The 24,944-nt window shown below is 58.0% G+C and overlaps 2 protein-coding genes across 4 annotated transcripts; one reads left to right on the plus strand and one right to left on the minus strand.

Annotated features, from left to right (window-relative positions):
• The first annotated feature begins 3,759 nt into the window (after positions 1–3,759).
• On the plus strand, positions 3,760–14,832 carry HOOK2 (hook microtubule tethering protein 2). The gene is given in 24 exon segments (XM_032628896.1): positions 3,760–4,015; positions 4,537–4,622; positions 4,692–4,764; positions 5,717–5,767; positions 5,858–5,990; positions 6,085–6,152; positions 6,658–6,720; positions 7,044–7,124; positions 7,221–7,381; positions 7,466–7,606; positions 8,594–8,795; positions 9,090–9,200; positions 9,863–9,950; positions 10,334–10,403; positions 11,108–11,245; positions 11,339–11,430; positions 11,625–11,658; positions 13,614–13,696; positions 13,782–13,850; positions 13,853–13,884; positions 14,052–14,105; positions 14,107–14,163; positions 14,232–14,303; positions 14,392–14,832. Coding segments are annotated over 24 exon segments (2,154 nt in total). The 5' UTR covers positions 3,760–3,970; the 3' UTR covers positions 14,542–14,832.
• Positions 14,833–16,844: 2,012 nt separating this feature from the next.
• Positions 16,845–21,591, minus strand: BEST2 (bestrophin 2). 3 transcript variants are annotated; one of them, XM_032627093.1, is made up of 10 exons: positions 21,534–21,591; positions 20,991–21,239; positions 20,747–20,841; positions 19,670–19,903; positions 19,412–19,566; positions 18,994–19,071; positions 18,660–18,812; positions 18,492–18,572; positions 18,143–18,297; positions 16,845–17,671 (listed from the first exon to the last, which is right to left on the minus strand). In XM_032627093.1, the coding sequence occupies exons 2-10, from the start codon at positions 21,140–21,142 to the stop codon at positions 17,248–17,250; spliced, it is 1,527 nt and encodes a 508-aa protein (XP_032482984.1). In that variant the 5' UTR covers positions 21,143–21,239; positions 21,534–21,591; the 3' UTR covers positions 16,845–17,247. The 3 variants fall into 3 exon arrangements, with proteins under 3 accessions (XP_032482984.1, XP_032482985.1, XP_032482986.1); XM_032627094.1 differs by having other exon boundaries at positions 20,991–21,236; positions 21,534–21,568; XM_032627095.1 differs by lacking the exon at positions 18,994–19,071 and having other exon boundaries at positions 16,864–17,671.
• Between the last annotated feature and the right edge of the window lie 3,353 nt (positions 21,592–24,944).

Raw genomic sequence — 24,944 nt, forward strand, 5'->3', positions numbered from 1 at the left:
CAGGGCCTCGCTGACCCCAGCCCCTTCCCCGGAGACCAGGAGGCCAGGAGCGGGCAGCGCATTGTCGGTGGAATACGGAGCTGGAGGAAGAGCGGGAGGGGGGAGGAAGCACGAGCCCGGCCGCGCGGGAAGCTCCGGTTCCCATGGTAACCGAGGGGTCTCTCAGCTCGATGGCGGGGTTCCTCCCTCGTCAGGGACGGTCCCCGCGCGCTGGGGAAGCCCCCGCGCGCTCTATCGAGGGGCCACAAGTTTCAGGTCGGGCAGGAAGGGGTTAACGGCAGCCCCCTCCCGGGTTTCACCCGCGCCCAAAGTCCCCGCCAGGGTGGGGCTGTGCCCCGCGCTCCCCCGCGCGCCTCCGCGCGCCTAACCCCCGCGGCCGCCCACGCACGCACGCACGCAGCTAGTCCATCCCCCCGCGCTCGCACGCACGATCGCGTCTGGCTCCACGCACGCAGCGACCCCCGTCGTGCCTCACGTCACGCACGACGCACGCGCCCCCGCAGCGCCGGGAGGGGCCGAGAGCGGCAGGACTCCGGGCGCTTGACGCACCCCCCCAGCACATCACCGCCTCCTCACGCTGTCTTGTGTGACTTTGACACCCCCCCACGCAAGGTCACAAACTCTCAGATCCACAGTGTCACACGGACACAGGATACACCTGCCACACGTTGGCACAAACATTAACTAGTCCAGCCAGCTCCGCGGCGAATGTGGGCAGGGTCACACTGTCACACATCGTTTGTGGTAGGGCCATTTTCATACACAGATAGGTGGCATATACAGACACTCCGATAAAGCCACACCATCGAGACAAAGTAAGACACAGATAAAAGTCTTGCACCTCAGGAGTCCAGTTGTCACACAGCCACTCCTCTCACATGGAGATTGCAGAGGCACAGAGACACATGCTGGGGACGGACACACGACGGTCATGCTGTCACGCAGACATCACAAGTAGGGCACATGAAGTAAAGTAGGGTCACAGACACAAACCCACAAGGCCACACACAGGGACACCAGATTGTCTCGGGGACATGGATAAACCAAGGACAAACATGACAGGCTCATGCTATCACAGAAAAACACATGATGGAGAGAAAGTAAGACACGGTCACAGAAACACAACCTAAATCCATACTGAAGTACTGATTGTCATACATTCACTTCTCACACAAAGAATGACCTAGGGATATGGACACACAGCAAGGTCCCATAAAGAGAAGCATGTGCCCTAGTCCCTGACAGCACCCCCCAAAACCACCAAATCACACACACATAGCCTGTTGGGTAAATTCCCAGGGCCCCAAGACACAGGCAGATGCAGACACATAGGCCTGTGCACACACAATCACAGACCCACCATCTCACACCTACATAGATGTGAACACACTTCACATGGACTCAGAGACATGTACAGACCCGGGGAGGGGGTCAGGATGGGAGTCCTGGTGGAATGTCAGTGTCTGGAGAGCAGAAAGCCTGCCAGAGTCCCTCATGGTATGGGGCATGGTGTCCACCCTGAGCTTGTGGTCAGCCCCGGGGGTGGGGGAGGGGCACCATCTCCAAATGTGTGAACCTAGGGTCTCCATCCCAGCTCTCATGACTGGGTCTCTGCCCAGATGTGAAGGCCGGAGGGGGCGGGCGGGGGTCCAGCTGTGGCCGCAGGGAGGGGTTGAGTCACCCGCTTCCCAGCAGTACAGCCCAGGCTGGGCCCAGCTGTTCCTGGAAACAGAGAGGAGGGGGTGGGGTCCCCAAACCAGCTGGGGGCTGCTGGTCCAGACCGGCACCCTGTCCTTAATGGAGGCCTCCAGATCATTCCCCAAACTTTGGGGCTCTCTCCACCGAAAGTGGGGGGTTTGAATCCTTCCCCCAAATAAAGGATCCCTGCTTCAAAATGAGGGTTTGTGACCCCTCTCTTTGGATTGAAGGCACACTGATGCCCCCAACAGTGGGGTTCCCTGCGTCACATAATAGGGATTGCTGCTCTTCCCTGCCAACGTAGGGAGCTCCCTTTCCCCCCAAACATGAGATTCCTTGCCGCCCCAAATGGAGGGTTGTGACTCCTCCCCCAACGTGAGGGCACCCAGACCTTCCTTTCAATCTGGGGACTTTTGGCTCCCTGAACATCTATAACGCCTATAATATCATGGCAACGTTAAAACAATTCAAGTCCATGCTCCGAATATTTAGATTCCTCCTAAACATCAAGATCCCTTGCGGGTTTTGCAAGTATTGGGGACCCCACTCCCAAATATTTGGCAGTCCTAGCATGTCTCCCAACATTGGGCAACCAGGTCCTCTCACAAATAATCCCAGCCTCCTCTCCTTGTAACAGCCATAGCTCCAGCTCACCTTCCACTTCTGCCTGGTGGCAGGGGGGCCCCGCTTCCCCTTACTGGCAGCACCCTCTCCCTAGTGGGTGCGGGATAAGGGAATCAGCGGCGGCTGTTCTCACGCCCGCCGCCGTAAGGCAGCCTTGTCCGGAAGCCGGCACTGTTGGCCCTTGTCCCCTTCCTCCCTACTCCCCCCCACTCCACTCTACTCCCAGGGGATGGAGGCTGAAAACAACTCGGAAGGGGATGTGGGTGTGTAGACGAGCCTCCAAGGCCCCTGCGTGCGTGCAGTTGTGCGTCTGAGTGGGCTGTAACCTGGAGTCTGGTGCTAGAGTGATTGTGTTCCTGCGACGGTGCGGGGAGCGGAGTGCGGGGGGCAGAGGGGAGCTGTAGTCATCCTGCTCAACCCATTCGGGGGCAGGGTCGCCGAAGCCAGACTCTGGGTTGGAGGGAGCAGCTCCCCGCCCCACAGACCAATACCCACCCCCCAAGCAGAGTCCGCCCCTCTCTCTGGGTACAGCTAATAACCTCTAATTACTGCTCATTACCTCGCCCGCTCCGCAGGGGAGGGACTGCCGGGGAACTCAGGCGTCAGAGGTCCGGTGCTTTAACCCCTCCCTTAAAGCCGGATCCACCCAGAACCTCTGTTTCCTCGCCTGCGAACCGGGAATTTAAAGGGCACTTGCCACCTAGAATCGTGGAGATTTCAACCATCTATATATTTAAATCGCTTAGCGCAGAGACTGCATTTTGTAGGCACCCCATAAATGGTGGCTGCGATTTTATTGTTAACTAGTACTGTTAGCACTTTCCTTTAAGCCCCCTTCACTGCCCAGACGGGGTCTCAGAGTGGGCCCATCCTTTTCCCCGTAGGCCGCGTTCCTGCTGTCTGGGCGCCCCGGGTGGGCCGTGGCGATCAGGGCGGCCCCGTCCTGGGTTCTGAGTGAGGAGGGCCCAGGCGCGGGGCTCAGGGAGGGGAAAGGGCAGGGAAAGCTCAGTGGAGGACGGATCCAGGCTAGGCAAATAAGTCTGTCCGTTACCTAGGACATGTGTCTGACCCATCCTGCCGTCGACTTAGGACCCAAATCCCCTTGTCTACCCCTAGGCAAGACTATCAAGTCACCTACACTGGGAAGAACCCTTCAGTGTTGTTCCCCCTCCAAGTCCATAGAATATATTAAGACCTGCCCCTCTCCTGCGCAAAGGCTCTGATCATAATGTGGCTAGACAGCAGAATTTCTTTCAGCCGAAGGGAAGGGACGAGAATGCGCCTGTACAACAGGCTGGGGCAGCTCCGCCTCTGATGAAGAGGAACGACGGTGAAGTCTCCGTTACCCCAAAAAGAGCTCGGGGAGGAGGGGAGGCGAAGCCACCCTTGGGATGCGCAAGGCTGGTCCAGACTGACCCCTAGCGGCAGGCTGGCGCCCAAAAGCTTCCCGGATCTAAGATGGAGGGTCTGAAGCCCTGAGCTGGTGCCGGGAGGAGATCACGTGCCCAGGGCGGGGCCTGCGCTTAGGGGGCGGGGCGGCGCTCTAGGCCGAGCGGGAGGTCGGGGCTGCGGGCGCTCGCTGGTGGCGGATCTGGACGCCGCTGCGGTGGCAGGGCTCCGCGGCCGGGGTCGAATCCAATCGGGAGCCATGAGCGTGGACAAGGCCGAGCTATGCGGGTCTCTGCTCACCTGGGTAGGTCGGGGGCGGGGCCAGGGACAGGTGTACGCCCTCTCTTCTCGCCCGGTAGCCCCGACCTTGGCTCTGTGCACCCTTCCGTCCTGGGGCAGGGAGGAGGAAGGGGTGCGTCGGCCTGCCAGGCCGTTGCACTCTGGCCTGAGCACCTGACCCGTCAAGTGGCAGATTTGCGTGTAAAGAGCAGGTGAGGCCACGCCCCTTAGTGGCTGGGTCATGTGGGGCGAGGGCACAGGTGAGCTGGCCTGGTCACGTGGTGCCTATGGGGACCAAGTGACTCGTGGTCTAACCTCGCCTGGTCGCGCGGGGTTTGTTGGGCAGAGGTATAATGAGGCCACGCCCCCTCCGGTCCGTCCAGGTGAGCAGAAGCCACTCCCCCACGGAGCTGGCTTGCTGGAGCAACAGGCCAGCCCCCACCCAGCATGTGAGGGTCCTGCTGACCGGAAAAGTCTGTAAAAGGGGTTTTGTTCCGTGGTCCCAGGCCCTGATAATGCCTGTTGCACTTTCCTCTCCCCCACCAGTTGCAGACGTTCCATGTCCCGCCCCCCTGTACCAGCCCCCAGGAACTGAGCAGTGGCCTCGCAGTAGCCTATGTGCTGAACCAGATGTGAGTGGGGCTGAGGGGGAGGGTCCCAAAAGGGTCCCCCAGCAGCTCATCCCACCTTCTCACCCCCAGAGACCCTTCCTGGTTCAACGAGGCATGGCTCCAGGGCATCTCAGACGACCCAGGTCCCAACCGGAGGTTGAAGGTGACAGGTGGACTCATGAATGGGGGACAGACTGGTGAAGAGTTGATCAGGGAAGGGTCAGTTAGACATGTCCTGGGTGATGGACAAACAGATCTGGACAGGAAGAGGGACAGATGTATGGTGACCAGCGAACTATGTATTTATTCCTTCATTCTTCTATTAAGCAGGCCTGGGTGTGCAGCAAGGAATAACACAGACAAAACCCTGCATACACAAACATTAACATTGACTTCCAATGGCAATTAGCTCTATGAAGACAATAAAAGCTGGGCCACGAGAGAGAGCAACTGAGAGTGGGTGGGTTGTTACTCCAGATGGGCTGATCTCCATGTAAGATTTGGAGGAATAGCATTCCAGACACAGGGAGCAGCAAATGCAAAGGCCCTGAGTTGGAAATAAGCTTGGTGTGATCGAGGAAGGGCAGGGGGGTCAGAACAGAAAGCAAGGGGGCAGGAATGGTAGATGAGATCATCAAGGGCCTGGCAGGCTGGAGCAGGGAAGATAGATTCTATTTTAAGTGCTGTGTAAAGTCAAGGAAGGATTTTAGTAGAGGAAAGACACAAACCTGGCTTGGGCTTTAAAAAGCTCCCTCTGGATGCTTGTAGAGAAACGGAGGGGTGGGCAGCAAGAGTGGAAGCTGGTGCAATAATTCAGGTGAGAGATGATGATGGCTAGGGTCAAAGTGTAGTGGGGCAGGTGGTGAGAAGTGACTGGATTCTGGGGACACGTGAACAAGATGGGCAGGTGGGTAAGAAGGGCAGGCAGCCAGACAGGTCACTCCTAGGAGAGGGGACATACAGACAGAGAATGGGGCTAAACAGGATGAGATGACCAGGGATTGGGAGGCGAGACAGAGAAAAAAAGAATGGGCTAGACAGATTCAGGGTGGGGGCTGCTTGGCCCCTTCTGGGGGGATTTGGGACCCTGGACACAACTCCTTGCCCCTCCCCAGGTCAACAATCTGAAGACAATCTTACAGAGCCTGGTGGAGTACTCCCAGGATGTGAGTAACTGTAAAGGGATTTAGGGGGTTGGGTTGGGAGGAGGGGGGGATCCGTCAGCCCCTGATACCCCTTCCTCCTCCCATCCTCAGGTCCTGGGGCATCCCATTTTGGAGCAGCACCTTCCAGATGTGAGCCTTATTGGCGAGTTCTCCGACCCAGAAGAGCTTGGCAAGCTGCTTCAGCTGGTGCTGGGCTGTGCTATCAGTTGCGAGAAGAAGCAGGGTATGGGAGGTTAGGGGGTCCCTAGGGGAAGACCTGAGGAAACGCTTCTTGCCCTTCCACCCTCCATCTCAGTCTCCCCCGCCTTGACCCCCAGAGCACATCCAGCGAATCATGACGCTAGAGGAATCAGTTCAGCATGTGGTGATGGAAGCCATCCAGGAGGTAGGTGGGTATGCCCACTGTAGCGAGGAGCTTCAGGGGAGGGGACATCTCCAAGGCAGCTGGGCACAGGCTCTGCCCTGGTAAGGTCTGGGCTCTGTCTGGAACTCAGCTGGCCACATTTCCCTGTCCCATGTGTCTGCCAGCGCCCCCCAGCTCTAAGTCACAACCTAGCACACTAAAAGGGCCAGGCCTCAGAATTCCCTGGTGGTCCAGTGGTTAGGACTCAGCGCTTTCACTGCTATGGCCCGGGTTCAATCCCTGTTTAAAGAACTAGGATCCCACAAGGCACGCAGTGTGGCCAGGTGGCCGGGGAGTGGGGAAGGACCAGGACTCCCTGCATGCTGGACACATGAGGCAGCCTCTGGACTGGGGTTATTGGGGAGGACTGGCTTTGGGGACAGGAGGATGGAGTAGTCCTTAGGCTGGATTGTAGAAGCCTTGGAGGCTGCCCTCAGAGGGCCCAGTTCATCTCAATGTCCTCCCACTGCACCCCCCTCCCCTCCAGCTCATGACCAAAGACACCTCTGACTCCCTGTCACCGGAAACATATGGGAACTTTGATAGCCAGGTAAGGGGTGGGGACCTTGTTAAAGGTCCGACCCCATTACTGATTTTCAGGGCTACCTAAGGAGCAAGGGCTTGACCTTAAGCCTGTAAACCACTCCCATCCTCCAGGGTCCTATCCTCTTCCCTTGCCAGGTCCCCAGGGTTCCTGAATTGCCTTTTCTCCAGTCCCCTCAGGTCCCAGCCCTCTCTTCTTAGATCTTGAGGGTTTCTTGGCTCCCTCCTCTCTGTCCCTGAAGATCCCATCCTCTGTTTCCCCATTCTCCTCCCCTGGATCCCTGAGTTTCTTGTTTCTCCCCACCCTCCCCCCTCAACTCCTCTCATCAGTCCCGCAGGTACTACTTCCTGAGTGAGGAGGCTGATGAGGGTGACGAGCTGCGGCAGCGCTGTCTGGACCTGGAGCGGCAGGTGGGGCCGAGGTGGGGGTCCACAGGTTCTCCCAGGGCAGGGCCGCCCGCATAGCCCCTCTCCCAGCTCCGGCTCGTCTGTATGCCCTGCCCACAGCTGGTACTCCTGTCAGAGGAGAAGCAGAGCCTGGTTCAGGAAAATGAGGTGCTGAGGGAGCGGGTGGGCCGGTCCGAGGGTGAGGGTGCCACCGGCCTCACCTCCAAGAAGCTGCTGCTGCTGCAGTCCCAGCTGGAGCAGCTGCAGGAAGAGAACTTCAGGTATGGTCGGTTGGGGACAGGGCCAGCAGGCCAGGGGACTGGGGCAGGCACAGTCCCTTCATGTGATGCTTCCCCCTCCCCCAGGCTGGAGAGCGGCAGGGAGGACGAGCGCGTGCGCTGTGCTGAGCTGGAACGGGAGGTCGCCGAGCTGCAGCAGCGGAACCAGGAGCTGACCAGCCTGGCCCAGGAGGCACAGGCCCTGAAGGATGAAATGGATGAACTTCGGTGAGTGGCAGGTCCCCACCACACACCCCCACTGCCAGAGTGCCCCTCTGATGCCACAGTACCCCTGTAACCCCCAAATTCCTAGTGGGCACCCACAATGCCCTGTTGACTCCACAATACCATCCTGAACCCCACCGCACTATCCTGGAATCCACCTTGTCCTCTGGACAACACCAAGCTCCCTGGATCCATGGTGCCCCCCAGGACCCCACAGTGTCCCCCTGTTATCCCACATTGTATCCCACATACCTTAGAGCAGGGGTCACAAACCCCTGGGCCGCGGACTGGTTCCGGTCCGCAGCCTGTTAGGAACTGGGCCACACAGCAGGAGGTGAGCAGAGGGTGAGAGAGCGAAGCTTCATCTGCCGCTCCCCATCACTCCCCACCGCTCTCCATCACTCGCATTACTGCCTGGACTATCCCCCTACCCCCCGCCGGTCCGTGGAAATATTGTCTTCCATGAAACCAGTCCCTGGTGCCAGAAAGTTTGGGGACCAATGCCTTATAGGATCCCTGTGACCCCCATGGCATTCCTGTAATGTTAAAGTGCCTAATGAGCCCCTACCATACCTTCAAGAGCCCCACAGTGCTCTGCCTCAAAGATCCCCCATGACCCCACCACGGCCCCTGCACCCACAATAGCCTTGTTAGGCCCACAGCTACATCATGCCCCCGAAGTGTCCATGGGGGCTCCTCAGAACCTCTGGGCCCCATCATTTCCCCTGTAACCCCACAGTCATTTTTGTGTCCCCCAGATTCTGATTTTGACCCTGGGCTAACCATTGATGTTTAGGGCTCCCTTTATGCTCCCTAATGATTCCCCCGACGCCACCAGGCTCCGCTGACCCCTGACCCTCATGACCCATCACCTTGAACCCAAATGCCCCAAGGCTGACCTGACACCTTCCCCTGCCCTGAGGGCCTCGCATCCAGGCTGAACCCTTGACCTCAGACCCCGCGTCCTCTTCCCATTGCCCCCGCCCGCAGGCAGTCGTCAGAGCGCGCAGGGCAGCTGGAGGCCACGCTGAGCAGCTGCCGGCGCCGCCTGGGCGAGCTGCGGGAGCTGCGGCGGCAGGTGCGGCAGCTGGAGGAGCGCAACGCCGGCCACGCAGAGCGCACGCGGCAGCTGGAGGAAGAGCTGCGCCGGGCCGGCTCCCTGCGCGCCCAGCTAGAGGCGCAGCGGCGGCAGGTACGGGCGGGGGCCTGGACCTGGACTGGGGTGGGGGCTTCTCTTGGCCGGCCGCTGACTTTAGCTCACCCTCAGCGTGGTGCTCAGTCCTTCCACCCAGAGTCTGCTCCCATTTTTATATAGAGGCCACGCCCTTTAGGCCAGCCAGCTCCTCCCTAGGCTTGTAAGCCCCACCCCTTAAGCCTCCTCCTCCAAGTTCCCTCAGCTGGTCCCTCTGGCTCCGCCCTTTCACCTTGTACTCAGTCCCTGCCCCTCCTTCCCACCCTGCTGTCCTCTCCCCTCTCCTCTGTTTAGGTTCAGGAACTGCAGGGCCAGCGGCAGGAGGAGGCCATGAAGGCCGAGAAATGGCTATTCGAGTGCCGCAATCTGGAGGAAAAGTATGAGTTGGTGTCAAAGGAGAAGGAGGTGAGGCTGAGGTCCCTCCACCCAAGCCCCACCCTGCCCATCGTGGCAGAGCCCATTCCCTAGGACAGCAGTCCCCAACCTTTATAAGATTTTTTTTTTAAGGGAACTTTATTATTTTTATTTATTTATTTTTTGGCTGCGTTGGGTCTTCGTTGCTGCACGCGGGCTTTCTCTAGTTGCGGTGAGCGGGGGCTACTCTTCATTGCGGTGCGTGGGCTTCTCACTGAGGTGGCTTTTCCTGTTGCAAGAGCACGGACTTCAGTAGTTGTGGCACGTGGGCTCAGTAGTTGTAGCTCACGCGCTTAGTTGCTCCGCAGCATGTGGGATCTTCCCGGACCAGGGCTCCAACCTGTGTACCCTGGATTCTTAACCACTGCGCCACCAGGGAAGCCCAGCAGTCCCCAACCTTTTTGGCACCAGGGACCGGTTTCGTGGACATTTTTTCCACGGACTGGGGGTTGGGGGCAGTAATGCGAGCAATGGGGAGCTATAGGGAATGGCAGACGAAACTTCACTTTCTTGCCCATCGCTCACCTCCTGCTGTGTGGCCCGGTTCCTAACAGGCCGTGGACCGGTACCGGTCTGCGGCCCAGGGGTTGGGGACCCCTATCCTAGGAGACTGATCCAGCCCTCAAGTAGCCTGTTGCATCCCGTCCCTCCAGCGGCTGCTGGCAGAGCGGGACTCCCTGCGGGAGGCCAATGAGGAGCTGCGCTGCGCCCAGTTGCAGCCTCGCGGGCTGACCCAAGCCGGTGAGTTGGAGGCCCATCCCAGGGCCTGGGAGATGGCTGGCCTGGCCTTACCTGGTCTGGTGTGCTGTTAGGGCAGGCAGAAAAGGCAGTGTCCCAGGGCTTGTCTAGGTTGGGGGCAGAGCTAGGCCACATTGGAGGGAGGCTAGAGTGGAAAGAGGTGACATGGGCCAACAGAAGGCAGGGACTGTCTATCGGGGCTCTGGGTGGGGCAAAGGCAAACCCAGGCCAAGGATCATGGCTCCTTGTCATGCCAGGGGTGGGGTTTGGGTCAAGTCAGGCTTTTGGCCGAAGTTGAGCCCCCAAAGATGCTTCTCGGAAAGAGGATCCTAGGGATGGGGACAGAAACTGTGCAGCCACCTGAAGACTTTTCACACATTCTCCAGACCCCTCACTGGATCCCACCTCACCGGCTGTGGAAAACTTAGCAGCCGAGATCCTACCTGCGGAGCTCAGGTATCCTGGGGTCACTCAGAGCTCTGGCTCCACTGGGGCCTGCCAGTGCCCACCCTCAACCCCGTCCCCAGTACAGGTATTTACCGCTAGCCAGGCCTGCTCAACTTGGTTCCCAAGTCCTAGCGGGCTTCTAGGCCCACTCACTCCTAATTCTGCTCTTACCTGGCCAGGGCTCTAGCCCTATTGGTGGCTCACCTCTTCAGGATCCGTCCTCAGTGCACAAATTAGATCCAACCCATCTGTCTCCACTCCCCAGGCTAAAATCCTTTGCTCCAGCCCTGCCCACATTGGGTTCTGCCCCCCAGGATACAGCCCCGTCCTCAGTATATTCCCTGCTAGGTTCACTGCCCTGTGCGCTGCCTGTAAGAACTCCCACCCCAGCTTTTCACTTTTCAGTGTCTTACTTTACCGGCAGCCGCATCTCAGTGTTCTAACCCTCTCCTGTAGCCCCACCCTTCCCTGGCGCCACCCCTAGACCCAGCTCATGGCTCCGCCCACTTTGCCCCCCAGCCCCACCGGCGCTCCGCCAACCCATGCCTAGGCGCTTTTCCCTGTACTCTAACCCTACCCCAGGGTCTGGCTGGGCTCTTCCCCCAAGGCTCTATTCCTCTCCTGGCCGCGTCTGCCCGGTTTCCCTGCTGGAGCCTTGGTAGGCCTGAGTGGTGACCCATCTCCCGCCCTGCTCACTCCTTCCCGGTCCGCAGGGAGACGCTCCTACAGCTTCAGCTGGAGAACAAGCGCCTGTGCCAGCAGGAGGCGGCCGACCGGGAACGGCAGGAGGAGCTGCAGCGCCACCTGGAGGAGGCCAACCGCGCGCGCCACGGCCTGGAGATGCAGCACCGGTGAGGACCCACCTGGCGGAGGGGGGCCTCTCACACGCTTGGAGGGGGGCTGAGGGCGGGCGCAGGCACTAAGTGGGCCCCCCAACCCTGCAGGCTGAACCAGCAGCAGCTGTCGGAGCTGCGGGCCCAGGTGGAGGACCTGCAGAAGGCCCTGCAGGAGCAGGGGGGCAAGACTGAAGATGTGAGTGCCCACCTCCTCCCTGCCTGGCCCTCCTTTGTGTCCCCCAATAACCCTTCTCTCTCTCCCCCCTGCTGCCCGATGCCCCGTGAAGTCCATTGTAAGTACCTTGAGCCCAGGGTGGCACCCCCTACCCTCAGTCTGGAAAGAGGTTGGGACCTCTGGAGCCCTCACTCACCCAGTGCCTCTTCTCTCCTCCAGTCACCCTGCTGAAGAGGAAGCTGGAGGAGCATCTGTGAGTCCCAGAGTGGGGGTACTCTTGGTGGGGGAAAGGCTGAGGCAAAGGTGTGGGAGGTGGATCCGGTGTCGATGGGGAGTTCTTGAGGAGGAAAGGGAGTCTGAAGGGTCAGCTCAAGTGGGCCTTATAGACTAAGGGAAGGCATATGGAATGTTTTGGGGGAACAATGGGGTGCCACAGAGGAAATTGCAACAAGGGTGTGTGACAAAGTAATAGTCACCTTTTACTTTTGCATTGTTAAAAGGAAAGTTGTTTTTTTTGTGTTTTTCATTTTTGGCCACACTGTGTGGCTTGTGGAATCTTAGTTCCCCAACCGGGGATTGAACCCGGGCCCACATCAGTGAAAGCTCCGAGTCCTAACCCCTGGACTGCCAGGGAATTCCAAAAAAAGGAACTATTAAAAAAAAAGAAAGAAAGAAACTATTTTAAATAGCTATCACATTTATCGTTTAAAAGCCAAATGTATACCGAGCTATACAGAAATAAAGGGTATACCTCTGAGTCCTCCTCATTGACTCAGTTTCCACCCCATTCCACCCTCATTTCTATTAGTTTATTATGGAAATCCTTCCAGAATTTTTAAAGCAGATCCAAATGAATATGAATATAGATTTTTACTATCATTCCTTATTTACACAAAAAGTAGTGTAATATGTGCACTTTGCTTTCCCTACTTAACAAGTTAACTGGAGAATTTCTCCTTAAGAATAAATAAAGGAGTCCTTCTTATTTTTTTTTTTTCAAATATAGCAGCCTTTGTCAACTGCGTTTCCATAGGGGAACTAGGCCTTACAGAAAATTATTTTCGTGACTATTTTCTCAGTTCTGCCAAGGATGCAATGAAGCTAAGGCCGACCTGGAACACAGAAAGTTATTTCCTTACAGAGGATGGATACCTGGAGGCATTAGGGCTTAATTCTCCTGTAGAGTTCTGGTCCAGAAGGTCTGGCCTATAGCATTTTTTGTAATATCGTAATGTGTTTAACTCATTCTTTCTAGGTATTTGCAATTTCAAGCAATGTAACAAAGTAAACCTTATATAGGCATCATTTTGCTTGTGTACAAATATACACAAAAATGCAATGGGTGGCTCCCAGGGTACATGCCTTTGTAATTTTAGCAGAAATAGCCAGAGGTTCACTATTAGATGTTACACCATGTTCCATGTCCAACACATGATAATAGTCTCACCTACAGGAATATTTGGGGTTTTGCCACAGGTGGCAGAACTGTCAACTATTAGCTTGCATTTCCTTTCCTGTTTTAAAAATGTTTAAAATTTTTAATTTATTTTTGGCTGCGTTGGTTCTTTGTTGCTGCACGCGGGCTTCCTCTAGTTGCAGCAAGTGGGGGCTACTCTTTGTTGCAGTGCGTGGGCTTCTCATTGCGCTGGCTTCTCTTGTTGTGGAGCACCGGGCTCAGTAGTTGTGGCTCGGGGGCTCTAGAGCACAGGCTCAGTAGTTGTGGCGCACGGGCTTAGTTACTCCACAGCATGTGGGATCTTCCCGGACCAGGGATCGAACCCGTGTCCCCTGCATTGGCAGGCGGACTCTTAGCCACTGTGCCACCAGGGAAGTCCCATATGTCCTTTTGTTTTATAAGAGATTTGCATTCCAGAAAGATGCCTGGCTGCTGGGTAGAGAATGGAACTGAGGGGTTGAGAGTAGAGAGGGCTGGCAAGGATGATGGTGCCTGGACCAGCGAGTGGGCTGTGGAATGGGGAGAGGTGGACAAATGGGAGGGCTGGTCCAGGGCCACCTGATGAGGGTGTAGAGGGTTGGGACTCTGATGGCTGAGGAGATGGTGGGGCCAGCGCACATAACCCCCAGGCTGGGGTCAGGCAGAGAGGTCTGCAGGGACACTTCTGGCTGGCTGGGAAGGCTGTGGCCACCACTAGGAGAAAAGAAATGGGCCCAGAGCTCAGCTGCTGCTGCCGGTCCCCCTGCCCGCAGGCAGAAGCTGCATGAGGCAGATCTGGAGCTGCAGCGGAAGCGCGAGTACATCGAGGAGCTAGAGCCCCCTGCCGATAGCAGCAGTGAGTGGGACTGTGGTGGCCGGCTGGGTGCAGGGAGCCCCAAGCTTGGCACAGAGCTGAGGGGCCACCTTGTTCCCCCCCCCAGCAGCCCGGCGTATCGAGGAGCTGCAGCACAACCTGCAGAAGAAGGACGCGGACTTGCGGGCCATGGAGGAGCGTACCGCCGCTACGTGGACAAGGCGCGCACAGTGAGGGACGGGCGCTGGGTGCCCTACACGCCTTCTGCCGAGGCTGCTGCCTCCCATTGGTTCATGCCTCCTGCCCCCACACCTGTCATATCTAATCATCTCACAGACTTTTACACCACGGCCCGTGAGGCCAAGGTCACCCTGGCTGTGTCTTCCCCAACCCCTAGGTCATACAGACCCTGGAACCCAAGCAGCGGCCACCTGGCGGGGCTCCTCCGGAAACTCCACACCCTGAGGACACAGCTCCGAGAGCGGGATGTCCGCATCCGGCACCTGGAGGTGGGTGTCCTTGTCCCTTCTCACTGTCCTCAGCATATCCAGGTCCTTGACTGTTGCCTCCTTAGCAGATGGACTTTGAGAAGAGTCGAAGTCAGCGAGAGCAGGAAGAAAAGCTGCTCATCAGTGCCTGGTATAATATGGTGAGTGCACCGTTGCCATGGCTGAAGTATTGGGTGGGCATGGGGGTCCTGTGGGCTCACCTGACCCCATCTATGCCCCTCCCTCCAGGGCATGGCTCTGCAGCAGCGAGCCGGGGAAGAGCGGGCACCTGCCCATGCCCAGTCATTCCTGGCACAGCAGCGGCTGGCCACCAACGCTCGCCGCGGACCCCTGGGACGCCTAGCACCCCCGAACATGCGCCCCACTGACAAGCATTGATGGATCTCAGGATCCTGCCACCTGTCCAGCCAATCAGGGCTTAATCCACCCTGGATTCCCCTGACTCACATGGGGCCCGGCATTATGCCTCAGCCAGTTGCTTGAGAGCCTTGAAGTCATAATCTCTGCCCTTTTCTCTCCCAGGTGGGACGAGAGTGCAGGATGAGGTGGGAGGCAGGAATGGGCCTATTCTTTTTAGCAATGTGATTCTTATTCTTGATTTTAGTGAGCTGCCAGGGGAGAGAGTGATTTTATATTTGAGAAGAAAGATAATAAAGACTTTCAATCTGACTTGGCTGGACTCTGGGCTCTGAGGGGAGAGAGAGAAGGTAGGCCAGGGGCTCAGGTCAGTGCTTTTAAGAAAATCCTAGCTTGTGTTCCTTACTAAAGTGTGAGTGACCGATAGCACCCAGTAGGAAGTTTGAATCATGTTGTATCTGTGTAACTGTATTGTGTGTGTGGTGGGTTTTGAAGAAGCTTCAGACAAAAATCCCTACCTCAGGAAGCTGTCAATTCCAATGGAGACAGATAATAAACAAAATAGATAAAATATTTGATGTGAGAAGTGCTACAGAGAAAAATAAAGCAGACAAAAGTCATGGGATGCAGGAAGTGGATTTGGGAGATGGTGATTTTTTTTTCTTTGCGGTACGTGGGCTTCTCACCGTTGTGGCCTCTCCCGTTGCGGAGCACAGGCTCTGGACACGCAGGCTCAGCGGTCATGGCTCACAGGCCCAGCTGCTCCGCGGCACGTGGGATCTTCCCGGACCGGGGCACGAACCGTGTCGCCTGCATTGGCAGGCAGACTCTCAACCACTGCGCCACCAGGGAAGCCCAGGTGGTGATTTTTAATAAAAGGCCAGGAAAGGAGGCCTCACCAAGGAAGTGACATAATTTTTTTTAATTTTTTAATTTTTAATTTTTTGCGGTACGCGGGCCTCTCAACGCTGCGGCCTCTCCCGTTGCGGAGCACAGGCTCCGCACGCGCAGGCTCAGCAGCCATGGCTCACGGGCCCAGCCGCTCCGCGGCACGTGGGATCCTCCCGGGCCGGGGCACAAACCCACGTCCCTGCATCGGCAGGCGGACTCTCAACCACTGCGCCACCAGGGAAGCCCTGAAGTGACATAATTTAAGCAGAGACCTGCAGGAGGTGAGGGAGGGACCATGTAGGTATCTGGGGAAGAGTGATCCAGGCAGAGGGAATAGCACGTGTAAAGGCCCTGGACGAGACCTTGCTCGGTGGGTTAGAGGAACAGTGAGGAGGCCAGTGTGGCTGGAGTGGAGTGAGTGAGGGGAAGAGTGGAGGAGTCAAGACCAGGCAGACTGTCCAGGGGCCTTGTAGGGTGTGTGGATTACTTTAGCTTTCATTCTAAGTGAAGTGGGAGCCACAGAGTGTTCTAAGCAAAGGAGCGACATGACCTGATTCAAGTTTCACAGGCTCCCTTTGGCTCCTATGGGAGGAACAGACTGCGGGGGTGTCAGGGCCAGAGCTGAGAGACCAGGTCACTCGTCCAGGTGGGTGGTTGGGTGATAGGGCTCTGGCCAGGGTGTGGACCCTGGAGGAATGGGAAATGGTTGGATTCTGGATACAGTCTGAAGACTAAGCTGATGGGGTTTGCTACTGGGTTGATAAGGAGAGGGGATGAAAGAAAGAGAGGAGTTGAAGGTGACTCCCAGGTTTTGTCCTCATCATCTGGAAGGACAAAGCTGACAGAGGTTGGGACAGGTGGGGAGCTGATAGGGAGCTGGTTTGGGGGCATGTTATGTTCGAGGTGCCCGTAAGATCCCCACGTGCAGATGTCAAGCAGGAAGTTGGCTTTCTGAGTCTCGAGTCAGGGGAGGGATCCTGGCTGGACTTCTAAATTCAGGGGTCACCTACATACGATTGATGTCAGACCTAGAGCACTGAAGGGGTATCTGAGAGTGCAGGAGCTTGAGGCAGAGGGGTCACTTGCAGAAGCATAAATCGAGGCTGGCAGGGGAATTCCCTGGAGGTCTCGTGGTTAGGACTCCACGCTTTCACTGCCTTGGGCCCGGGTTCGATCCCTGGTCGGGGAGCTAGGATCCCGCAAGCCGCGCGGCAAAAAAACAAAAGAAAAAGAAAAACGCTGGCAGGAGAAAGCTATGGTCCTTGGACCGTGGGTCCTACATTGATGAATGAGTAAAGCCCTGGGCACTAATGGGGCCATTTCAGAGAGAATTTGGGAAGAAGTGGGCAGGGCATCATCAAATAATCTGGAGGATTCCTTAAAGCTTACTTAGCATAAATGCCTGGCAGGAGTTGAGTAAAAACAAACAAACCAGAAAACACTAAAAGTTTATTGAGCACCTATTATGTACCAAACACTTTAAAGCCACATTTCATTTCATCCTCACAGCGCATTGAGGTGGGCACTCATATGTCCAATTTGAGGAAAGAAGAAAGGCAAGGCACACTGATAAAAACTCTCACGCAGTGGCGGGTAGGAAGTAGAGCTGGTGGTAAGGACCGACAGTTCAAAGATGCTGGAAGAATACCCTGCCCTCAGTGCAGTGCCTGGCCCACGGGAGGCGCTCCAAGCCTCTGTGCCAAACGTAAAGGCGGGACGCAGGCAGGTAAGAAGCGGGCAGGCGGAGTCCACAGGCAGCTTATAAAGCCCAAACCACTGCTTGCGGGCGGTGTTGGGGCATTTTCTCTATCCTTGGGGATCCAGGGTCCAAGGGTCTCAGGTTAGACTCTCCTCCTCCTCGCCAATGGGGCTGGGCAGCCAGGGTGGAGCCGGCCCCCGGGGCCCGGGCATTGGCACAACGGTGAAGGGCTCGGCGGGTGGCCCGGGGGCTGGCGGCTCGCGGCCGGCGTGGGGCTCAGACTCCGGCTCTGGCAGGCCTAAGGGTAGCAGCGCGTCACTGCAACTGCACTCTGGGGCCGCGCCATCAGGGGCGCCCGCGCATGCGCAGCTGCCGGCTGTGGATTCCTCCGACACGCAGCTGTTCTTGCGGCGCAGTAAAGACAGGCGCCGGCCCAGCAGGCCTCCAGCGGCCATGCCGGCGCCCACCGGCAGGAGGCGCTGCAGGAAGTCGCCGTGTGCATCGCTCAGCGGTGCATCCACGCCGTCCTGCCGCTGGAACTGCATGTCCTCCTTGGCCAGCCTGCGGAAGAGACAATGAATGGGTCAGCGCTGCGGCCTCTCCCTTCTTCATCAACAGAGTTGGGACCGAGGAACGCTGCTTTTCCACCCCATTGTCCCACTTATCCCAAAAGACCTTGGCTCCTCACCCGAGAGCCTGGCCTTATCCTCTGGCTCTGGCTATGCTCAAACTTAGGCCTCAAAAGGCTAAGTTGGGGCCCTGCCGCCTGTCCTTTGGTATCGCTTCTGGCCCATCCAGTCCTCATAGACTGTAGCCCTTAGCTCTGCCCCCAGTTAGTGGCCGGGTCCCAGACCTTGACCCGGATCCCTGACCCCTGACCCGTCCTAGTCCTCATGACTTTAGCTCTTAGCCCCGAATCTCCAGGGTGTAGCCTTTAGCCCCGACCTGGTCACCCACAGCCCCTTCAATCAGATACACCCCGCAGTCATGAGACCCGCCCCCAAGAGGCCCCGCCCATCCCCCCTGGCTCACGTGATGTCGAAGGTGGAGCCCTGGAAGGAGGGCTGCTGCAACAGGAAGGCGGTGGCAGCGGTGTAGGGAGCGCGAGCCTCAGCTGCGTCCCAGTATAGGTCCTTCTCCAGCATGGCCAGGTCGTCGTACATCTCGTCCACGGCCAGCATTGACACCTGCGGGCGAGGATACGCGGGAAGAGTGGGCATGGAACAGCGCCGGCACCGAAGGGTGGACCCCTCTGGATGGGTAGGAGTGTGGTGACCAAAGAGAAGGATGGATCAGGGGCGATGTCTGAGCGAGTCTTAGCAGGGGTGGGGCCAGGGCCGCTTTGGGAGCCCAGGGGTGGTCTTAACCGAGAGAGTCTCACTTGGAAGTTGCGGTCGATCAGAAAGTTGGTCTCAAAGTCATCGTCGTCCTCTCCGAAGGGGTTGATGAGCTGCTCAGCTACCTGAGTGGGTAAGAGGAGAGGTAGGTGGAGAACTGAAAACCCCTGCCCGCTCCACCCCTGGAGTCCTGGCCTTGGGGCCCCACCCACCTTGAGCCAGCCCGCGTAGAAGAAGAACTGCATCAGGGTGAAGATGGGTACGCACAGGTCCAGGTCGTGGTCTTTGTAGCCCTGCGCCGGGTCCAGGAACTGGCGACCGATGAGGCAGGCCAGGAAGTAGCTGTACACAGCGATGGTCACCACCTGGGGGAGGGGCAGGACGGAGTGCCAATTCAGGGTTCTCTGGGCCTTGGGGTGTCATGGAGAGACCAGAGCCAGGATCGCGAGTCACTGTGATGGGGGTCTTAGCTGGCCCTCAGTTTCTCCTTGAGACCAACGCTCCAGGGCCTCTGACGCGGGATATAAAGAGGCACGGCGGGGTTACCTGGGTGTAGACAAGGGGTATGCTAATCCAGTCGTAGTGAAAGAGCATCCCACACTTGGCCCGAAACACAGTCAGCTCCTGGAGGCAGATACACGTTATGAGGGGGCCTGAATAGTGAGCTCACACATGGGGATTAAGTGGGGGGGGGTGTACCTGGGATGGAGGCGAGTGGTCACGTGGTGGGAGGTGGGCGTGTTCTTCTAGGGACTTCAGGGGGAGTATCTAGTGGTGAGTGTACGCCTAGGAGCACTATGCACCTAGGAGCCGCCCCATAGAGATTAAGCGTACACCTGGGGGCTGCTAGATAAGGGTGGTTGGCATCTGCCTTGTGGGAGGCGCACGGCAGACACACAACCTCAGGGTGCGTGGGGTACAATTTCCCTGGCATTTGATATGAGTGACCACCTGGAGAGCCCACCTCCAGCAGCAGCTTAAGGGCGCCGTTGTTGCGGATGCGGCCCTCGCGCTGAGCCTGCGCCGCCAGGTTGGAGAACCAGACGCAAGGCACCCAGTACTTGTTGTAGGATGAGTTCAGGTTCTCGAACTTCTTGCGCTCCTCGCGGGTCATAAACCCTGGAGGGGCGAGGTCGGGGGTTATTTGCCCCACCCTCAGTCTTTGCGCCCCCCCGCCCACCCCCCCACCCCCCCGCCGCGTTCCTTTTGGCCGGAGCCTCACCTGCTTCCACCACATGGTCTATGGTGGGGAAGCGCTTGAAGACAGCGGTGCTGACAGAGCGCAGGATAAGCACAGCAGAGAGTCCTGCATAGCGCATGAGCGTGCGTCGGTAGAGGCGGCCGCGCTCGTCGCGCCCGTGCACTGTGCCGACCACCACGCACATGAGCGCGTCGGGCAGGGGCATACATAGGTACTGGTTCCACCAGCGGTGCACCACCAGCGTTACGTAGAAGCCTGCGGGAGAGCCGGGAATGGGAGACTCAGTTGGGACACTAGGGCCAGGGGTTTGGGGTCCCAGGTCATGGGAAGAGGAGTGACATAGGGTCTTCACCAGGAACATGCGGTAGGCTGGATACCCAGACCATGTGGGGCCACCTGAGCTGGGAACCTGGAGATTCAGCCCTGAGGTACAGAGAGGTTGGTGCAGGCTGGATCACCCTGGCTACTTGGATGTCACCTGGGATGGGCGATTAGGATCTCCGTATAGAGGTGGAGACAGAGGGCCCACAGGCAGGTTGTCACCAAAGCCACAGGGAGCCCCGGAGCCAGGGATGTGTGAAGGGGTTGGGCATGGTGTCTAAGTCAGGGAACCTGGGGCAGGCTGGTCACCCCATCCTTGTGGGCCCAGAATGGTGGGAGGAAGGCTGAGGTCAAGTGAAGTCACTGAGGACAGGGAGCTGGGACTTGTCAAGAGATGCCCCTCAGGCTGGACTTGAAAGGATGCAGTCATGTGGGGCTCTTGGATGGGGGTCCCTGGGGCTCAGTACATGTGAGGGGAGGCACTAGTAATCCCATGCAGACGCAGATGGGAGTCCCTGAGTTGACCAGGGATGAGCCTGTGCATGACACGGAATTCTCATTGGGGGAACCTCAGGGGACCCTCTGATCAGATGACATACAAGGTCTCAGGAATTGGGGCCATACTTGGCCTAAAGGACGCAGAAATGGGGATTTGTGGGGGGTGGCTTTGATGGGGGGGGCGTCTCGGAAAGGCAGGAATGGGAGTCTCCAAAAGGCATGAATGGCAATGGGTTTCTCAGGATGAAGGGAATGGGGAACTCAGGAGAGCGAACGCACCGAGCACAAAAGAGACCGGGATGAGACTGGCGTACTGGTCGCAGTAAAGAACGAGCTTCTCAAAGTAGCGCTTCTGCTCTTCGGTCAGCACGAAGCTGCGAGGGAGGGGGCGCGGAATCACGGGCGAGCCCCGGTCCCCAGTTGCAGGTCTCCCTTCCAGCGCCTCCTCCGGGGCCGGCCCGGAGCCCCTCCCCAGACGCCCCCACTCCGGCCGGCCCTCCCCCCTCTCCCGGGGCCGCCTCACCGATAGGCGGCACTCAGCGCCATGTAGAGCCCAAGGAAACACAGCAGCTCGCGCCACAGAAGTTTGTAGATGCTCCCGCGCCACAGCAGCAGCAGCTTCGAGAAGCCGCCGAAGCGCGCGTTCGCCACGCAAGCTGTGTACGTGACAGTCATCGCGGCGCCCGGGCCGGTCAAGCCCAAGGAGAGGGGGCTGGACCGGACCCGGGATTGGGGGCCGAGGAATGGGGGGCCGGGCCGGGCTGGAAGGCTGCTGGAGAGGGTGGAAAGGTGCGGGGACGACTCAGCTCCGCGTCACTTTCCACGCCCGGCCACCTCCTCGGTACCGGCTCTGGCTCAGCTTCCCGTCCCCTCCCACCTGTTCAGTCCTGCCCTAGCCCCCAGCCCTCCTCCCCAAGGCCCTCTGGCAGGCCACTCCCTTCCTTGGACTCCAGGTCCCAGCGTCCTGCGCCGACCTCCCCAGGCCCTCTCCGTTCATCCCCCACCGCCAAGGCCCTTGGTCCACCGAGTTAACCCGAGCTGCCCTCTCTGATCCCATACCCCTTACCTGGACGCCCTCTACAGCCTCCCCCCCGCTCCCCGAGTCCCTAGCGCCTCAGTTTCTATGTTCCCAGGGCTCCAACTGACTTCCTTCCCTCAAGTCCCACTTCTGCTTTCCCTCCCCCTACTCCGCTAACCCAGTCTCGGCCCATTCTCTCCCCTGCACTTCCTTTTGAAGCCCTCCAAAGCCGGATCCCCAAGCTTCCAGGCCCCAGGTCCTCCCCCACAGCCCCTCAGCCTCAGGCTGGCTCCGTCTCCTGCACAGCTGCCCCAGCCTATCCCCCTCCCACTTAATCGAACTGGCTCTGCCCCCTCCCGATTCTGGATCCACCTAGACCTTTCCTCTGTCCATTCCCCTCTAGCCTTCTGAGCCCGCCAACCGTACCCTGAGGACTCAGATTCTTGCCCGCAGACCAACTCGTCCTCAAGGTTCCCTATTCCCCCAGGCCTGGGTCCTTCTCACCTGGTGGCTGGTTCAGGGACACTCAGGGACAGGGAAAGGACAGGCTTCAGGGTTGGGTGGGGCTGAAGCCAGATTCTGTGAGGGAGGGGGCTGGGGAGTGGGCGTGGGTGGCCCCTCCCTGGCCCTCCCCCCTCAGTTGCAGCCTCAGAACTTTGAAGTCTCATCAGTTTGTTACCTGGGGCAGGGGGTGGGGAATTCACCTTGTCCTCCGTAGCTCCTTCCTGTCCAGTCTCCCAGTCAGTCACTGGCAGATCCAAGAAATCTTGGACCTAGACCTGGGGGAGGGGGCAGGAACCCTGTCTTTACCAGACCCAGACATATACACACACTGCTCAGTGAGTCTGGGTCGCTCCACACTCACCTGTAATCACACACAAAGATGCACCTAGAAACACACACCATAGACCCAGACACAAATTCAGCTTTCCTCAACACAGCCTCCCACGACCACGGTGACCCAGAAAGCAGTACGCACTGTCACAAAGACTTCCAGAGTCACCAAAGAGACAACACTTAGCCCCCCCCACCCCCATACGCAGATATAAAGCAGATGGACCCTAACCCACCAGGCTCTCGGCTCTCAGGCACCCACACGGTGCTCCAAACAGCCACCCAGGAACCCAGGGGCAGGGACCCAGGCACCCTGAATTCCTTCATGATCATACTACGTAATAAAGACACACGCAAGGTCACACAACCAGCCAAGTGCAGACCCCAGCCCGACCCAGAATGCCTTCACACGTGAGCCATCACACAGAGGGAGGTAGCAGACATTTATTCCTGATCTCCCCTGCACAAAAACACACCATGGCCACACACCAGATGCAGGAGCACAGCAGCACACAGTCCCGGGGTCAGAGCCGGGTCCTAGGGAGTCCCTTCGATATGCCAATGTAGCAAGACACACTCATACAACATCGACCCCTCCCAACAGTCCCACAGACCCAGAGGGTCACATCCAGATGGAGTCAGGCCACAACCCCTCATGAAACTCACCTGCATTCATTTGTACATCAATACGTGTAAGACACACGCTCCCCAACACCCCCTCACTGCGGGCGGCGACGGGCAGGCACACACACACCCCTGGGTCTCAAACACTTTGGGCGTTGTCATGAACACACAAGCTTAGGGACACAAAACCTTGTCTCCACATTTGGCATGGATACAGGACAGATGTTCTCCTTTACAGACACACCTACAAAGGGGCACTCTAGCCTGGCAGAAACAACCCTCCATCTTCACCATTGAATGCATAGCCCAGTGTGGGAGGGGCAGGTGCTCAGGGTTTTCAGCTCCAAGAGGGGCGCCCTGGGGCGCCCCTGAGCCTCTCAAGTCGACCCCAGCACCAGGAGTGCACATGGCTCCACTCGACCTGCCCCCAAAGGTCTGGCCAGCCAGGACGCAGTGTTCCTAACCTGGCAGGTGTCTGCCCAGCCCGGGGTAGTTAGGAACCAGCTCGGACTGGCTGTACTCGGACCCACGCCTCTGCCGTCCAGCTGCTGGACAGCACATAAAAGAGAATGAGGGTGATGCTGCTAGCTACGGGAACTGGGGAGGGGACAGGCTTCAGGTTGATGGGCTCCATACCTGACCAGAGGCCCCTATTCCCTTGGATGTATCCTCACATACTGCAGCCAGCCCTCCCCTCCACAGCCCCCATCGACCCCCGTGCGCATCTCCCCTACTCCGGCTCACTGTCCCCGCATACTTCTGACTGCTGAACCCGGGCTGGGGCAGAGGCGGGTTTGCCCAGGCTAGTTCACATGCTTACTAATTGTTACAATGAATAGTAGCAAACAGACCTTGGCAGGCACACGCCTGGGGCCACTGTAAAGGCGTTACCTATTTCATTTCATTGTGTCCTCAAAAGCAGGAAATGTGAAGTTTGTGCTCCTTATTCCCGCTATCAAGGTAGGGAAACAGGCTCAGAGGACGCACAGTCTGTGCATGGCACAGCTAGGGTCTGAACCCAGGCAGTTTGGTTCAGAGCCTGGGGTCCTGCCATGGGCTGCACTGCCATGTTCGTTTACAAGCACCTCCTCAATGTGGGCGTGCCCACGTGGGCTTGTGTACACCTGACTGAACTGGGGGGACACGTCTAGGCTCGTGGTTGCATTCCCCTCACACACACACCCTGGCACGCCTAGACCCTGGGTGTGCACTGTCTGAACACCACTTCCTGACTCATGTATATCCTTCGTCACCCCCTTTCTCCCGCCATCCCCATCCAGCTCCAGCTTGGAACTTGCAAATGCCCAAGGTCATGCCAGTCCTGGGTCTTGGGATGACCCTGACTGTCCAGGCAGTGGCAGAAGGAGGAGTGAAGGAGAGAAGGGGTGCTGCTTTATGCCTTTCAGGCTGGTTTGCTAACCCTCTCCAGGGTCAGGTGAATTGTGCCATGGCCCTATGAATGGCCACGCTTCTGTCTCCATTTTAGGAATATGGGGACTGAAGTTCAAACTGCAGGAAATAGGTGGCAGGCCACTCAGTGAGGCTGCTCTGGGGGCAGGACAGGACTTCAGGGGCCCATCCAGCCTGAGTCCTTTGTCATCCTGCCCCTTAATCGGCCTCCCTGTTGCAGCCCTGTGCTGGGAGGGGCTGATGCCATTCCCTGTAACAGGAATTGGGAGGTGGGGGTGGAAACTGTTAATCCGCAGTCTGGCAGGCCCAGCCTCTGCCCAGGGTGCCCACTAATTCCCAACCCAACAGCAGGCTAGTGCTGGGCCCGCTGCCGACCTAATCCGCTCCCCACCAGCCTGGGGCTGGCCAAGGGGCCTCCCCGTTCCCACGCTCTGAGCCTTGAAGGAAGAGGGCAGATGCCCCTTTCTTCTACTCCAGCTTTACAGCCCCAGAGGACACCCTACCCATACAAAGCTAGAAAAAGGCACCCCTTTACAGAAGAACCCTCCTTCCAAAATTACCACAATAAACACACATCTCTATTAGGTCTCT

This window comes from Phocoena sinus, chromosome 3 (assembly GCF_008692025.1).
Source record: "Phocoena sinus isolate mPhoSin1 chromosome 3, mPhoSin1.pri, whole genome shotgun sequence".
Classification (NCBI taxonomy): Eukaryota; Metazoa; Chordata; class Mammalia; order Artiodactyla; family Phocoenidae; genus Phocoena; species Phocoena sinus.

Excerpts from the sequence above, each read along its gene's own strand:
- BEST2 (XM_032627093.1), bottom strand. The coding sequence starts at position 21,142 with ATGACTGTCACGTACACAGCTTGCGTGGCGAACGCGCGCTTCGGCGGC. Across the intron at positions 20,842-20,990 it reads GCGCTGAGTGCCGCCTATCG|CTTCGTGCTGACCGAAGAGC; the intron begins GTGAGGCGGCCC and ends CCTCCCTCGCAG. Across the intron at positions 19,567-19,669 it reads AGACCATGTGGTGGAAGCAG|GGTTTATGACCCGCGAGGAG; the intron begins GTGAGGCTCCGG and ends TCGCCCCTCCAG.